Below are 14,886 nucleotides of genomic sequence, written 5' to 3' on the forward strand. Positions count from 1 at the left end.
AATGTTTGCTAGAATTTGTCTGTGAAGCCATATGGGCCAGGAATGTTTTAAAGTATGTATTTAATGTAATAGTTTTCAGATTTCCTGTTTCTTTTGTCCCCTTTTTGGTAAGTTGTATTTTTCTAGCAATTTGTCCATTTTATCTAAATATTAAATTTATTGACATAAACTTTTTTATATTATCCTCTTATGATCTTTTATAATGCTTGTACTTCCTATAGTGATACTCCTTTTTAAATTCTGATATTGGTTATTGGTACCTTCTATTTTTTTTATTAGCCCTTTAAGGTGTTTATCAATGTTTTTGTCTTTTCAAAGAACCAACTTTTGGATTTGTCAATCCTCTGTGTTGTCAGTTTGTTTTCTTTTTCATTCATGTCCACTCTTACTTTTATTATTTCCTTCCTTTTACTCTCTTTGGGTTTAGTTTGCTGTCCTTCTACTAATATCTTGAGATGGATACTTAGCTAATTGATTTTCTGTCTTTTCTAACATGTAAAACTAAAGCTATACATTTATCTCCATTAAAACTTTTTATCTCATTAGTTTTGATATGTAGTATTTCCATTATCATTCCCTTCTCTTTTTTTTATAAATTTATTTATTTATTTTTGCCTGTGTTGGGTCTTCATTGCTGCGTGCAGGCTTTCTCTAGTTGCGGTGAGCGGGGTCTACTCTCTCATTGCGGTGGCTTCTCTTGTTGCAGAACGCGGGCTCTAGGCACTCGAGCTTCAGTAGTTGTGGCTCGCAGGCTCAGTAGTTGTGGCGCATGGGCTTAGTTGCTCCGTGGCATGTAGGACCTTCCTGGACCAGGGCTCAAACCCATGTCCTCTGCATTGGCAGGCGATTCTTAACCACTGCACCACCAGGGAAGTCCCATTCCTTTCTTTTTTAAATAAAATCTTTGTCTTGTTTCATGGATAGAAAATTTTTTCTTTTTCTATATATTAGTTATTTTTTAAAAAATAAAGTTTTCTTAAGCTCTCTTCATGCTCTGTTTCTTCCATGTTAGTCCATTCATTCTTTTCTTCCTCTCTCCCTTACTCCCTCCCTCCCTCCCTCCCTTTTTGCTTTTTTTCCTATCTGTTGGTTCTGATCTCTGTCTTCCACACTGGAGAATTTCCTTCAGTGCCTGGTGATCCTTGGCAGTCTGTTCATAGTAAAGAGTGGGGCACTAAAAAAGCTGAATGAATTTCTGTGCACATGAGAGAAGGTATTGTCACCTGGATGGCATTACATATGGTAACTGAGTGATCCACAAACGTCTGTATAACATGCGCCATTCACTTTCTCCAGGACAGACCCTTCAAGCTATTGCATATGAAGGTACCCCAGGCTCCTGCACTGCTGACAATTTGGGGACTGGAAAGTGAAGGTCTCACTGTCTATTAGTGTGCAGACTTTCCCTCAACCCCCTGTTTCTTGTTTGGCTCCTCATCCCTGCCCTCTGTTGTGCCTGGTACCCCTCAGCCCCCATAGCTGTTTGTTCTAATTGTTCTAGAGGATAAGCTCCTGCTTCTTGGGGAAATGGGAAAATATAACACTTGGCTACCAGGTAAAGCAGTAGGGACCTGGCCATCTAACTGCTCCTGTCACAGAATTTCAACCCATCCCTCTGTTTTCAGCCTCTCAACTCACTCTAGCTTTTCTGGGATACCTGGTGCCTCTAATCCCTGAGCCCTTCCTGGCTTCCCAGAGGCAGATTGGCCTCTTACCACCAACTCCTCCTCTGCCCTGGAAGGTCAGTTACCATCCACCTTCCACCCGATGTACTGTGGGCCAAGTTCATAGATGTCTCCTAGTCTCACGGAATTTCAGTTTCTCCTTCACTTTGTCATTTTGGGGAGCCCTCCAAGAGAAGGAGGCAGAAATGTCTTTATGTCACCATCATGGAAACATGTTTTTCCTCAAAATGATCTATATTCTACTCTTTGCAGCCCTCATTGTGTTTCCCTGAGGCCACACTACGAACTTTCTCAGCCGTTCCTGCTCGTCGTAGCCACTGTGGCTTGGCTACTGTCCTTGTATCTACCATTTAGCCAGTGTTTATTGACCCCCTCTGTTGATAAATAAGAGCTTAACTGTCTCACGTCAATTATCTCTTCCCCTCTCATCTTCCCAAGGCTTTTTTACATCACTTTTTAAAAACTCCCTATTGGCTGGTTAACTCCACGATGTCAACATCTGGGTATCTTTCTTCAGCAACCACGTGAGGTGGTATCACTGGATCTCCTGTGTTGTGAGACCAGGCTGTGCCCACTCCTCCTTTTCTGTTCAACCCTTCCCTTCTCCTGTCTCCCAGCCTCTGACAATCATACTTTCCCTTTTGCATTGCCAAGAACTTCTTGGGGCAAGACTTTAAGTCAAAGCAACACAGAGTCCTCTCCTCTGGTCTCACACTCTGCCCCTCAGTAGATTCTGTAAGGTGCAGACTCTCCCTAACACGTGGCTTCTAATGGGGGTGGGGGGCGTCCAGCCCTCCTGTGGGGCAAGGGCAGCCGGAGGTCTTTCTCCTAGAGGTCTTGTTTTCAGAGCAAACCCCAAGGATGCAGCTTTCCCATTTCTCAGGGTTGGTGACCCCGCTTGAAGGTTTCCAAGACCCTAAAGCCCTCAACAAATTCCCAGCAGGCAGACTTGCTTCCACCACCTCCATGGGGCCAGCTGGCCAACCTTTGGCTCATCATTTACCACCTTTCTCTCCAGATCCCCTTCCTGGGAGCTGGGATTAAGATCCATGAGAAAAGGGTGTCAGAAAATCTGCGGCCCTTCCACGACCGGATGGAGGAATGTTTCAAGAACCTGAAAGTGAAGGTGGAGAAGGAGTACGGTGTCAGAGAGATGGTACTGGTGGTCCCTGTGGCCGGGAGGGGTGGGGCAGGGAGGATGATGAGATTGGAGCCAAGGAACCGGCCCTTGAGGAGAAGGACCTGAGAGCCTGCAGTGCCAGGGCCAATCCAGGGAACCTTTCTGGAAACTTGGTCCCTCAAAAGTCACCCCAGATAAACACCAGTTACAAATTGAGGCCTTAGCACTCAAGGGACCGTGCTAATAATAAAAGCAGTGTTGATGAAGCACCTGTTATGTGCCAGTCTAATCTTAAGCACTTAGGTCATTTCGTCTTCACAACAAGCCTGGGAGTGATTTTTAACCCCTGTGTCTCTTCTGGAGGTTCCTAGGTGTAAGTGACTTGCCAGAGGCTATGTAACAAGTGAGTGCAGTTCACTGCCCCAGCTCTGATGGCCTCCAGAGCCAGCGCTTTGGGCCACTAATAAGCTCCGTGTCCTCAAGAGGCCAGCAGCCTGGTGCTCACGAGACTTCTTCTTTATCCTCTTCCCCAGAGAGTAGCATCATAAAACGTCAGGGCTGTGTGGTCCTTCAGAGGCCATCTGGCCCAGCCCTCTGATTTTACAGATGGGAAAACTGAGGCCCAGAGACGAGAAGTGAGTTACTGGAAAGCATGGAGGTGAACTCAGGTCTCCTATCTTCTGGCACAACAGTTTTTCCATGAGACAGGTCGCCTCTTCCAGCACTCCCTGTGTGACACCCCAATACAGTTCTGATGGTAACCACCCAGAGTTAGGTGACATTGCATAGGTTAAGGGCGAAGTCCTCCACAAGACTCCCCTCACTTCAGACACCACGGTTCCCAGGCCACCTGCACCTCTGACCAACTGGTTACAAATTTGGAGATTCCCACCACCCCTTCAGGTCTGATAATTTCACAGAAGTCAAGGAGTTGGCCCTCCCTCCATATCTATGAGTTCCCTATTCTCAGATTCAACCAACGGAGGATTAGAAATACTTGGGGAAAAAAAATCAAGAAAGTTCCAAAAAGCAAAACTTGAATTTGCTGTGCTGGCAACTGTTTACCTCACATTTACATTATAGTTACAACTATTTACATAGCATTTACATTGTATTAGGGTATTATAAGTAATCCAGAGAGGATTTAAATTATACTGGAGGATATGTATAGGCTACATGCAAATACTATGCCATCTTATGTAAGGGACTTGAGCATCCGTGGATTTTGGTATTCTTGGAGGTCGTAGATACTGAAGGATGACTGTACTTCTGATTACAGTTCTATTATCAGGGAAACAAATCAGGACCAGCCAAATGAAGAGAAGCATAGGGTGAGGTCTGGGAGGGTCCCAAACACACAGCTTCTGTGTCCTCAGGACATGTCACCATATCTATCCTACTGGCACATCCATGTGTGATTACCAGCCAGGAAAGCTCACCTTAGCCTAAGTGTCTGGAGTTTGTATTGGGGTTTATAGGCATGATTGGATGAATCATTGGCCATGTGATTGACATCAATCTGCAGTCCCCCTTCCTCCCCAGAGGCTGAGCTGATATTATCTGGCCCAGAGTCCCAGCCCTGTAATCACAAGGTTGGTCTTTCTGGCCAGCCCCCATCCTGAGTCTTCCCATCAGTGTAAAGGGGCCACCATGAAAAATAAAGACACTCCTACCAGTGGGGAAATTGCAAGGATTTAGACATCATCTCCCAGGAACCAGGAATAAAGGCCTGACAAATTCTTTATTAAACAGCTGCGCATAGCCTCAGCCAGCCAGGAAGTTTTTGCTCTGCCCCACGCAGGTGAAGGAGGAAGGCAGCAGTAATGTGGAGGCCACGTCACCCCATCCCCCTCCCTGCCTTGACATCAGACCTGGCTGCTAACCACCCCCTCCTCCCCGCCCGCAGCCCGACTTCGAGGACAGGCGAGTGGGCCGGCCCCGGTCCATGCTCCGCTCCTACAGGCAGATGTCCATCATCTCCATGGCTTCCATGAACTCTGACTGCAGCACGCCCAGCAAAGTCACCTCCGAGAGGTCAGTCCCCACCCCAGGCAGCCCCCCGTACCCCTGCCCCGGCCTAGCCCTCAGCAAAGCCTCGCTTCTTGCCCTTCTGCCCTCGGCCGTCCTTCTACATCTCCATGCCCTTCTGTTTGAAAGCCCTTCCCCACCTGGCACCTCATTAAAACCCTCACAACTACCCTGTGCGGCTTAGTGCCATTGTTAGGGGGTCAGTCGAGGCCCAGAGAGGTGTGGTGGCTTTTCCTGAGGACCCAGCAGGACACTGCACAGCCCACAGGCTCCCCGTCCAGCCACCTCCATCAGCCAGCCTGAGCTCCTCATCTTCTTGCCTCTGCCGGGGCTCCTGTCCCCACCAGCTCCCCATCCCAGAACTCCTCCTCCTGTACCTACCTGTACCTCTGTCGGGGTTCCCCTCCTCGGCCAAGAAAAGCCTCTCGCCTTCCACTTTCTTGGAGCCATCTGTGCGACCTGGCCCGACTCAACGAATGTAATGGCAGATCCTGTGATGGAGAACTCTCTCTGGGAGAATGTGCTAAGGGGTCCTTGACCTCATCTCTTGGCTACTCTGCAAGGTTGCTGCAAACACCCCCGTTTACTGAAAAGGAAATTGTGGCTCAGAGAGGTTGAGTGACTTGCCCAAAGTCATTTGGCTAAAAAGTGGCATAGATTTGAATCCAGATCCATATTTTTAACCAGTTTTCTCTTCCTATCACCAGTCTTCTGGCTCAACCGCCTTCAATGTTATTTTACCCTGTATTTTGAGTGTTTGCAAATTAAGCAAGTGGCTTCCCAAACTCTGCCAGGTGAGCTGATCTACCCCCCGACCCCGTGGTGACAGCTCAGTCAGCCTGGGTCTGCAAGACAGTTCCACTGAAGCTCTAACTGCAGTTTTTACTGCTGTCGCTCTTGCCATTCAGCTTCGACCTGGAATTAGCACCTCCCAAGACTCCAAAAGTGGAACAAGAGGAGCCGATCTTCCCAGGGAGCACTCTGCCAGAGGTCAAGCTGCGGAGGTCCAAGAAGAGGAGCAAGAGGAGCAGTGTGGTGTTTGCGGACGAGAAGCCCACGGCAGACCTGAAGCGGGTGAGGGGCCAAGGCAGGATCTTCTCTGACACCATCGGCAGATCTCCACTGCATGCCCGGCGCACCGCCTGGGGCCCCGAGACGTGGGCCGCTCAAGCCTCACTCTCACAGTGAAGTGGGGTTACTGAGGTGGCATCTGAGGGGCAGGGAGGTGAAGTGCTTGCTGGCGCCCCTGCAGCCTGGATGTGACAGAGTGGGATATGACCCAGGCTGTCCCTGTGTCCTTTCTACCATCTCACAGGACTCTGAGGCTGGGGAGAAGCTGCCTGGTCCACCACTGAGCAGGAGAGCCGCCCTCCCAGAGCTGGGCCAGGTGTTTCCACCTCGGCCCTCTATCCCCACCCCAGGGCCATTCTAACCACTGACATCTCAGACTCTGCTAAGCTCTTCCAGTGGACCGGGAGCCCAGCTGGGGATGCAGAGATGAAATTCTCACTGCCCTGACTTTAAGAGTTATTGTCTTATAAACTAATAACTATTTAATATGAGACTTGGTACCAGACAGCCCTGGGTTCAACCCCAGCTTCCCCCTGAAAGAGAGGTTTGTTGAAAGCATTCTGGGAGCCTGGAAGGGGGAGAGGGATTTACTCTCCTGGGAAGGGAGGGCTGCCGGATGAAAGGGCAAGGGCCCAGCTGAGATGCCTTCCAGCGACGAAAGAATCCCCCACAAACTTCCCAGTAGGCCTCAGAGGCTATTCTTGCCAGGGGGAGAAGGCTGGAAACAAAGACTGTGTTTCACAATTCTAGGGGGCGTCATTCACACCATAGTCTAAATGAATGCCCCCCCTGCCCCACCCCACATACACACAGCAGAGTTGTATAGTATACAACCTGTGCAACCATGCATGGCACGCTGGCATAGAGTGACGCAAAACAGAATAAATAAACTTGGGGCTGGGTCCATAGAAGCCATGACAAACCCTTATCGCTGACTTTTCAGGGCCTAGAACTGCCTCATGCTAAGCCTCTGTGGTGTGTGTGTGTGTGTGTCTGTGTGTCTCTGTATGCACGTGTGGGCATGATATATTCATCCAGCTTTCCAGGAAGCACGAGTTCATGAGTGACACCAACCTTTCGGAGCATGTGGCCGTCGCCCCCAGGGCGTCCATCCTCTCTCAGATGAGTTTCGCCAGCCAGTCCATGCCCACCATCCCAGGTACGCACCCTGCCACCACCAGCACGGGGGGTGTAGAGGTGTCTGGGGGTGGAGGAGGGTGGGAACCATATCTACACAGCAAAGTGAGCTAAGCACCATGGGGGTAAGAGGCTCTGCTCACAGCCCCCCTGTCCTCTGAGGTCTCCCCACACCCACCCACTTCTGTGGCCCTACCAGGGCTGGGGTGGAGGCCTGCTGTCACTCTGGAGCTCAGGATCCACTGGGAATGTGGTATGTCCCACCAGGTGGTCCTGGCTTCTCAGTTAGCCAGGCCCTCCCAGGGATCGGAAGTCTGCCCCTGGTAAGTCTCTCAGCCCGTGTTTCCCTCTGGGGCCTGGAAGGCTATTTCCTGGACTTACAGAAATTGCTGCCACATCTTACAGTTGCAGAGTGTTGGATGCACAGATACTTCCATTTCCCCCATCACTCATTCATTGTCCGGTGAGGAGGTCTGCAGCTTACAGATGACCTTTGCTAATTCACAGAGGGGGACCTGGGGCTCTAACTGGGGATGTAGCCTGCCCAAGAGCGCTCCATCTGGCACGTGGCAAGTCTCTGGTGTCGGCCACTCTGTGCTTGGTGACAAATGTTCCTCCTTCGTTGTTTCATTTAAGCCTCAGTGCAAACCTATGAAGTAGATCATGTGACCAGCCCCATTGTATGGATGAGGAAACTGAGGCACTGAGAATGTCAATCTCCTGACTGTCCCAGCCACTAAGTAGTGGAGGCCCCTGGAACTGTATCCCACTGCCCAGCCTCCCCAGGCAGGACACCCCCTTGCGGCCGTTTCACTCTTGTCCTCGCAGCAGGCCTCACAACGCCCTTGAGGTCTGTGCTCTTACCCCCAGGTACCCAAAGTCAAAACTGAGGGTCAGAGTCGTCTGTGTGACTCTGAGCTGGGGGCCATAATCACCAGATGACACCTTGGTTGGAGATGCTCTCCTCCCGGGACCTCTGGGTTCTCCGTGTTGGAAGACAAGAGTGAGCCCACACGATCTCCCCGACCTGGGCAAAAGGCCCTGTTCCCTGAGGACGTCAGGGGCCCAGTGGCCAGGGCCTTCCCCCACCATGGACCCGTGTTTCCAGCCCAGAAGCCCTTGGACGAGGCCTCGATCGGGCCACGCTGCAGGCTGCCGTGTGCGGGGCTGGGCAGGCCTCAGCACAGTGGATGGAGAGGCTCGACAGTCCCAGCACGGCAGCACTCGGGCCTCCCGCCTCCTGCCTGGCCCCCCACCTGTTCTCCCTGGATTCTATCTCTGTCCCCCGCGCGTCTCCCACGTGCCCCCCGAAGTCACCCTCTCTCTGCCCACCGCTCACGGCAGCTCTCGGCTCTCCCGCAGCCCACACGCTCTCGGTGGCCGGCACGCCCGGGACGGAAGAGGCCAACTCATCCCCCCGCCTCAGCCAGACCTTCCTCCCTCTGTCAGAAGGCGACAAGAAGACGCTCAAGCGGAAGAAAGTAAATCAGTTCTTCAAGACAATGGTGAGCACCCAGACAGTGCGAGGAAGGGGGGGTGGGGGGAGGAGGAAGGGAAGAGGGGGAGGCGGAGAGAGGAGAAAATGGGGGTGTGTGTGTATATGCGCGTGTGCACGTGTGGTCACCCTCAGGGAGGTATGGGCAGGGCCCCCTAGGGTGGGGACGGTGGCCAGAAATGCCCAGAGTGCAGTTCTCCTCTTGGCCCCCAGGTGGCTGCCCTGAGCAGGATGGACCCCAGCTGGGCTGCAGGAATGTGCCAGACGGTGTGCAGGGCCCTTGGGACCTGAGAAACCATAGCTGTCCCTTGCTGCGCCTGGGCAGCTAAAAGTGCTTTTTAATTCTTTTGGAAGAACTTTCCCATTCAGCTTATATCACAGAATCCTACTATTTAAAAGTTTTGTTTCCAAGCCCTGACTTCTCAAGTCCCATCTCCTATTGTTACTTGTCAGTCTTTGCTCAAGATGAAGGTACCACTGACACCTTGATCCTCAGGGTGCTATTAAAGCAGGACTCCGCTGCCGTAAGAACTGCAAGTTCACCATGAGCGCGCAGTGAGTCAGGCACCATGCTAAGCCCTTTCCAAACATGATCCCATTTGACCTTCCACTGTGAGGATTTTATCAGGCTCACAGAGTTAGGTAAGCGACTTGCCCAAGTTCACACAGTTCCGCGAAACAGCAAAGCCTGTGTTCTAACCACTGCATGGCACAGCCTTTCTGGTCACATCAATCAAAGTCACGGCAGTTCAGGCTCACTGGGTTCTGGGAGGGGTCAGCTCAGCGGCCCTTGTGAGTGGGACAGGAAGCCCTGCTTTGGTGCTCGTGAGAACCCCATTTTGGGTTGTGTCTCTTTATCCTCTTCTCCCACGCAGCTGGCTGGCAAACCTGCCGAAGAAGGCAAGCAGACCTCCGACTTACTGTCCGCCGACCTGTGAGATGCTGCTGACCAGGGCTGCACCTAAGGAGACAAGGATGGGAGTTTCCAGAAGAGGAGACACACAGTGGGACATTGATGCCTCAGAGAGTGGGGAGACCGTCCATCGGCTGCCTGCACTCGGGCAGAGGGAATGGGCTGATCTAGGCCCCAGAACTGTCAGCAGTGACAGACCCAGTATCACCAGGGCCAGTGAGCCGGGTGCTGGGTGACGACGCCCATCTGGATTCTTAGCCACACGAGGATCCATCAAGAATGCCTTCTCCCAGTACGCTCTCCCCAGCATCCTGGGCATACCTTTTTATAGCCCAGTTTCTTAGGTATAAGGAGCTATATTTTTGTTTCATTTTCTAAGCTGAACAGAAAAGCTTTTAAATATTCTTTTATTTTATTTTTGGTTAACAGTCTTGTACTTTACATTTTTTAATACAGCCAACCCATCTTTTTTCTAGCTGATCATCTCCAAAGTGTTGCTATTTCTTACTGACAATAAAAACGATTCCGTGACTCAAGCAAGCCTCATTGCATAATTCCATCAGCTGAATCCCTAAGGCCCAGGACTGGACAGGTTGCTCCTGGGGATGGTCGGGAGGGCAGGCAGGCCCAGGGCCTCCAGTGATGTTAAGAAACCTGGCTCCAGCCCATCCCAGTGCAAATCCGCCCACCTTGTTCGTGCCACCCCCAAGAATCTTCTCTGCGACTTCAGTTCGTTTAAATATTCGTTTATTTTATTTTGGGTTAACAGTTTCGTACTTTACATTATTTCCCAGATGAAGACACCGAGGCACAGAGGCACGACGTGAGCTAAGATCATACACGTGATACATGGAAAGGCTGGGATCAAACTGGCAGCTGGACAGGAAACTTGGCTTTAACTCTGTGCTGCCTCTTGCATGCCTTCACGCACGGGCCGTCTGTCGCTTTTGTCCACCCCAGTCTCTTCGTGTAGCCACCACGGCCCCTCACCAAGCCCCAGCCCTGTTGCCCGGTCCAGCTTCCACTCTCTCCTCAACAGTCCAGTGAGTTCTGTTTCGGTGGTAGTTGGGGATTTGGCTGCATCATGGATGCTCTAAGGTGAGGAGACAGCGCCCAGAGGCTCGGAACCTGGCTGAGTTCACTTTCCAGAGGGGCAAGGAAGTGCACGTGTGCAAAGGAGTGTCCCCAGGGAGCTGAGGAGCTGGACCCACCAGGGCATCTTCATGGCTTCACGGCTGGTGCTGTGAGCGGTGGGTGAAATTTATGTATTTGTTTATTTATTTATTTTAAAGATTTTTTTTTGATGTGGACCATTTTTAAAGTCTTTTTATTGAATTTGTTACAATATTGCTTCTGTTTTATGTTTCGGGTTTTTTTTTTTGTTGTTTTTTTTTTTGGCCCCAAGGCATGTGGGAATCTTAGCTCCCCGACCAGGGATTGAACCCGCACACCCTGCATTGGAAGGCAAAGTCTTAACCTCTAGACTGTCAGGGAAGTCCCATGGGTGAAGTTTAAATACTGCTTAGAGGAAGATCTTTGGAGCGGTGAGGCCCAGAATGAGAGACGTTTCAGGGTGTGATAACGAGGGTATCGGGAGAGGCAAGGACCAGCCCCAAAGCTAACTTTTCTCATCATAGGATTTTGCCAGAGGTGGACTCTGGAAGAAAGAGTGGGTCAGGTGAGGAACAGAGACGTTGGGGGTAAAGGAATCGTCCCCTGTGAAGGGGGTAGGGCAGCGAGGTTAGGGTGGGTTTCTCCTGCCCAAAAGGAGTCAGGACAGAGCACAGAAAAGGCAAGAGTTGATATTCACCAAACCCGCAGAGCAAGTACCATGCAAAAGACTTCCATAGCTATTTATAAAATATTAATGTCTTCTATTTACTGAGAAGTTTATAATAAATAACCCTTATAATAATCAGGGCTACTAACCCAAACTTATAATAATAAGCACAATTAACCATATTGTTTTTCTTAGATTTAACTCTTAATGACTCCAATGAGAAAATTCTTAAGAGAGTTGGATGCAGTTATTTTTGACTATTTATAAAACTGGGGGGAAAGGAAGTAGATTTTATGAAAAATATGTCCCATTGGCAGACTCCCAAAATGCACACAGATCTTAAAAGGAGTTTAAAATTAAACACAAATAACATATTTGGTGTTAAATGTTACTAAAAAAAATCTAAATGTTTAAATCAGTGAACACTTGGGAAAATATCAGGTCCTCATAAACAGTGGCTGCCTGAATTTCAGCGTTAAATGACCACATTTACAAATGAGTAGGTGTGGTTTCCAGGGATCATAGGATTTGCCGTTAGGGCAGGTCACATGAAGATCCACCCAGCTGGGCCCTGGGTAATCATAGTGACCCTGACCGTGAGACACAGGGGTAAGAGCAGGTGATCCCTGGGCCAGGCATAGAAGCATCAACTCATTTCTGATTTACAGGGACACATGAGGCAGTCACCACTGCGGCCCCAATTTCTACAGTACAAACCACAGTAAAGAGGAGAGCTCACAGCCCGTTCTCCTCCCTCACGAATGTGATGAGAACTGTCCAAAGCCCTGGAGAAAGCACCATCCCTGCCCTCAAGGTGCTGCGGGTCCCACAGTGAAGCAAAGTGTGCCAAGTACGGAGGGACCCAGCAAGGGAGGAAGGCTTCCCCGGCAGGATGGGAAGGTGAGTCAGAGTCGTCCAGGTGGAGAGGAGGAAAGGCAGGCACGTGCTGAGCAATTGTGAGAAGCTCACATGGCCACAACCCGAGGCGGAGGCTCAGAGAAGGGGTGGGGTGCATGGGACGGGAGAGGTCAGACAGGTGTGTGCAGGGTCTTGAATGCCATGGTGGGCAACACACATGAGTACCTACTATGTGCCAGCCACTGCTCCTGGCAATTTGCACTTTAGTAACTGTTGAATCCTCACAACCACCCTCTGAAGCATAGACAATTATTAGTTCCAATTTACAGTGAGGAAACAGGTCCAGAGAGGCACAGGCACTTGTCCTGGGTCACACAGCTTGGAAATGGCAGAGCAGGGACTTTATGCTTTGGGGTCCGAGGAGCAGGCTGTTGAGCAGCATGTTTCCAAGGGATAACATTGGGGACACAGCCTGGATCCCCAGATCACTTGCTCTCTAAGCTGGGTGTGCACTGGGGCTCCCTAAAAGCACTATGCCCAGCCCCACCTGGGCCTCACAAGTCAGAATCTCTGGGGCACAGGCCAGGGAGAGTGATTTTGATCAGTTCCGTAGGTGGATCCTATATATGAGACCCGCTGGGCAGGACCTTGAAATCCACACAGCTTTGCTTCCCATTTGCTGGATGAGGAAACTGAGGCCCAGAGGGGCCAACACAGCCCACCAAGTCCCAGAGTGAAAAAAGGAATAAGTGACCAAGCCCGGCTAGAGCGACTGCCTCTAACCAGTGTTCTTTACCCAGAGACAGGGGAAGGGGCGGGAGGGGGAGGGACAGAGAGGGAGGGGAACTCCTTGTTGAGCGGGCTGTTTCTCTAGGTACAGCACAAAGGCCACTGGTGGTATAGGAGGGGTCTTCAGTGGACACGGTCACAGCTTCACATAACATGGACTCCAATTACACTAGCTTCCTATTGCTAGTGTCACAAATTATCACAAGCTTAGTGGCTTAAAACAACACAAACTTATCTGCTACTGTTCTTGAGGTCAGAAGTCCTAAATTAGTCTTTGGGGTGAAAATCAAGATGACAGCATGGCTGGTTCCTTCTGGAGATTCCACTGGACCGTTTCCTTGCCTCTTCCAACTTCTAAAGGTGGCAAGGCATTCAGCATTCCCTGGCTTGTGGCCACGTCGCTCCAATCTCTGCTTCCATTTTTACATCTCCCCCTCTGCTATTAAATCTCCCCTGTCTCCCTCTTAGAAGGACCATTCTGATTACAGTGCACCCACCTGGATAATGCAGGATAATCACTCTATCTGGTCTTTACTTAATCACTTCTGCAAAGTCCCTTTTACCTCGGAAGATGACAAATTCACAGATTCTGGGGATTTGGAAGTGGACTTCTTGGGGAGGGGTCATTCTGTCTGTCACACACATGATGAGAAAAATCGGTCCCTTTTCAATTCTCTTCAGTGCTTTTGCCTTCTCCAAGGAGAAAGTCCTTGGCTGGTGTGTTTCATCACCTCTCTAACACTTGGCTGATCTCACATCCTAGCAAAGAGTGAGCAAGCTCAGGCCAGTGCTGCCTCAGTTTCCTCATCTATAAAGTGGTGATAATTATAGTACCTCCTATAATTGCTGTGAGGACTGGATGAGATAACAAGGTAAGAATTCAGGCTGTTCCCAGCATGGTGTAAGCTCTAAATAAATGCTCGTTCTCCCTATTTTATGTATAGCAAATGATACTGATACTGATGATCCTTTCCCAGAAATCGTATGGAATTTATCTTTAAATTCATTAAGTAAAAAAAAAAAAAAACAACAACAAAGGAAAAGAAATGTGAGAACCGATTAAAAAATTATAAGTGAATCAAAACTACAGGCACTGCACAAAGATGGCAAAATGAGAAGGGGTGTGAACCTCAACCGTGTGACTCTGACAGTGTCCTGCACACACACACCCAGAACTACTGCCTACTGCCGTGGAGAGACTCGATTAGCATTTTCTGAATAAGTGAAGGAATGAGCTATTGCCAAGCATCGCTTCAGAGGCATTTCCTGTATTGTCTCATTCAGTTCTTGCAACAGTCCTTTGAGGGAGGTGACCCTGGTTAACCTCATTTTCCATATGCGCAAACAGAGGTTCAGAGATTAAACAACAGCAAGGCACTCAGAAAATATAACTGGAGGAGCCAGATTTGAATCCAGACCCGTCCCACTGTCCCCCTTGGCTGCCTTCTAAGGCATTTTGCCCCATTGCCAACCCAGTTCCCACTATTTCTATCACAGCGGCGTTAAGGTGTTTTTCTCCAGGGGGCATGTTTCCTCCTTGAAGCTGCTGCTGGTCCTGGGAACCCTTCTCTTTATTAAAAGGGGCTCAGAAACCCTGGGCCATTGACCAGAGGTGTCACCCAGTCTCTGCACTCTGCTCCCTGCCTTTAAAGAGTTGGCCACCAGAGAGCAGTGTTGGCCTATGTTTCTCCAGCCTCAAAATCACCCAGAAACCGAAGCGGCAGAGGGGGGACCAGGATCAGCTCCAGCCTGGTTAAAGCCTGGGCCAGACTCCTAGAAGCCCGCACTTGGGGACAGAGAAGCCAGCCCCATGGCAAGCCCCCAGAGTACACTGAGACAGCGCTGGTGAACACTGCTACCCTGGCAGGACAGGAGGCCGAGGTAACAGCTCATTGCCATTCGCAGAGAACCGATCTCTTGTCACCATTTTACAGATAAGGAAACTGTGGCACAGATAGTTTAGGCTAGAAGCCAACTAGTCCCAGATCCCCCCATTCCCCATCCCAGCCA

The 14,886-nt window shown here is 50.1% G+C and overlaps 1 protein-coding gene across 1 annotated transcript in view; it reads left to right on the forward strand.

The window, feature by feature from the left end:
• DOCK2 (dedicator of cytokinesis 2) overlaps window positions 1-9,956 on the forward strand; it is a 417,766-nt gene extending 407,810 nt beyond the window's left edge. The window contains exons 47-52 of the mRNA XM_068534609.1: window positions 2,704-2,841; window positions 4,712-4,839; window positions 5,742-5,907; window positions 6,943-7,063; window positions 8,404-8,546; window positions 9,412-9,956. Coding sequence (XP_068390710.1) covers window positions 2,704-2,841; window positions 4,712-4,839; window positions 5,742-5,907; window positions 6,943-7,063; window positions 8,404-8,546; window positions 9,412-9,474 — 759 coding nt within the window. The 3' untranslated portion in view covers window positions 9,475-9,956. The remainder of the gene's footprint in view (window positions 1-2,703; window positions 2,842-4,711; window positions 4,840-5,741; window positions 5,908-6,942; window positions 7,064-8,403; window positions 8,547-9,411) is intronic.
• Window positions 9,957-14,886: the final 4,930 nt, after the last annotated feature.

This window comes from Eschrichtius robustus, chromosome 2, assembly GCF_028021215.1.
Source record: "Eschrichtius robustus isolate mEscRob2 chromosome 2, mEscRob2.pri, whole genome shotgun sequence".
In the NCBI taxonomy this organism is placed as follows: Eukaryota; Metazoa; Chordata; class Mammalia; order Artiodactyla; family Eschrichtiidae; genus Eschrichtius; species Eschrichtius robustus.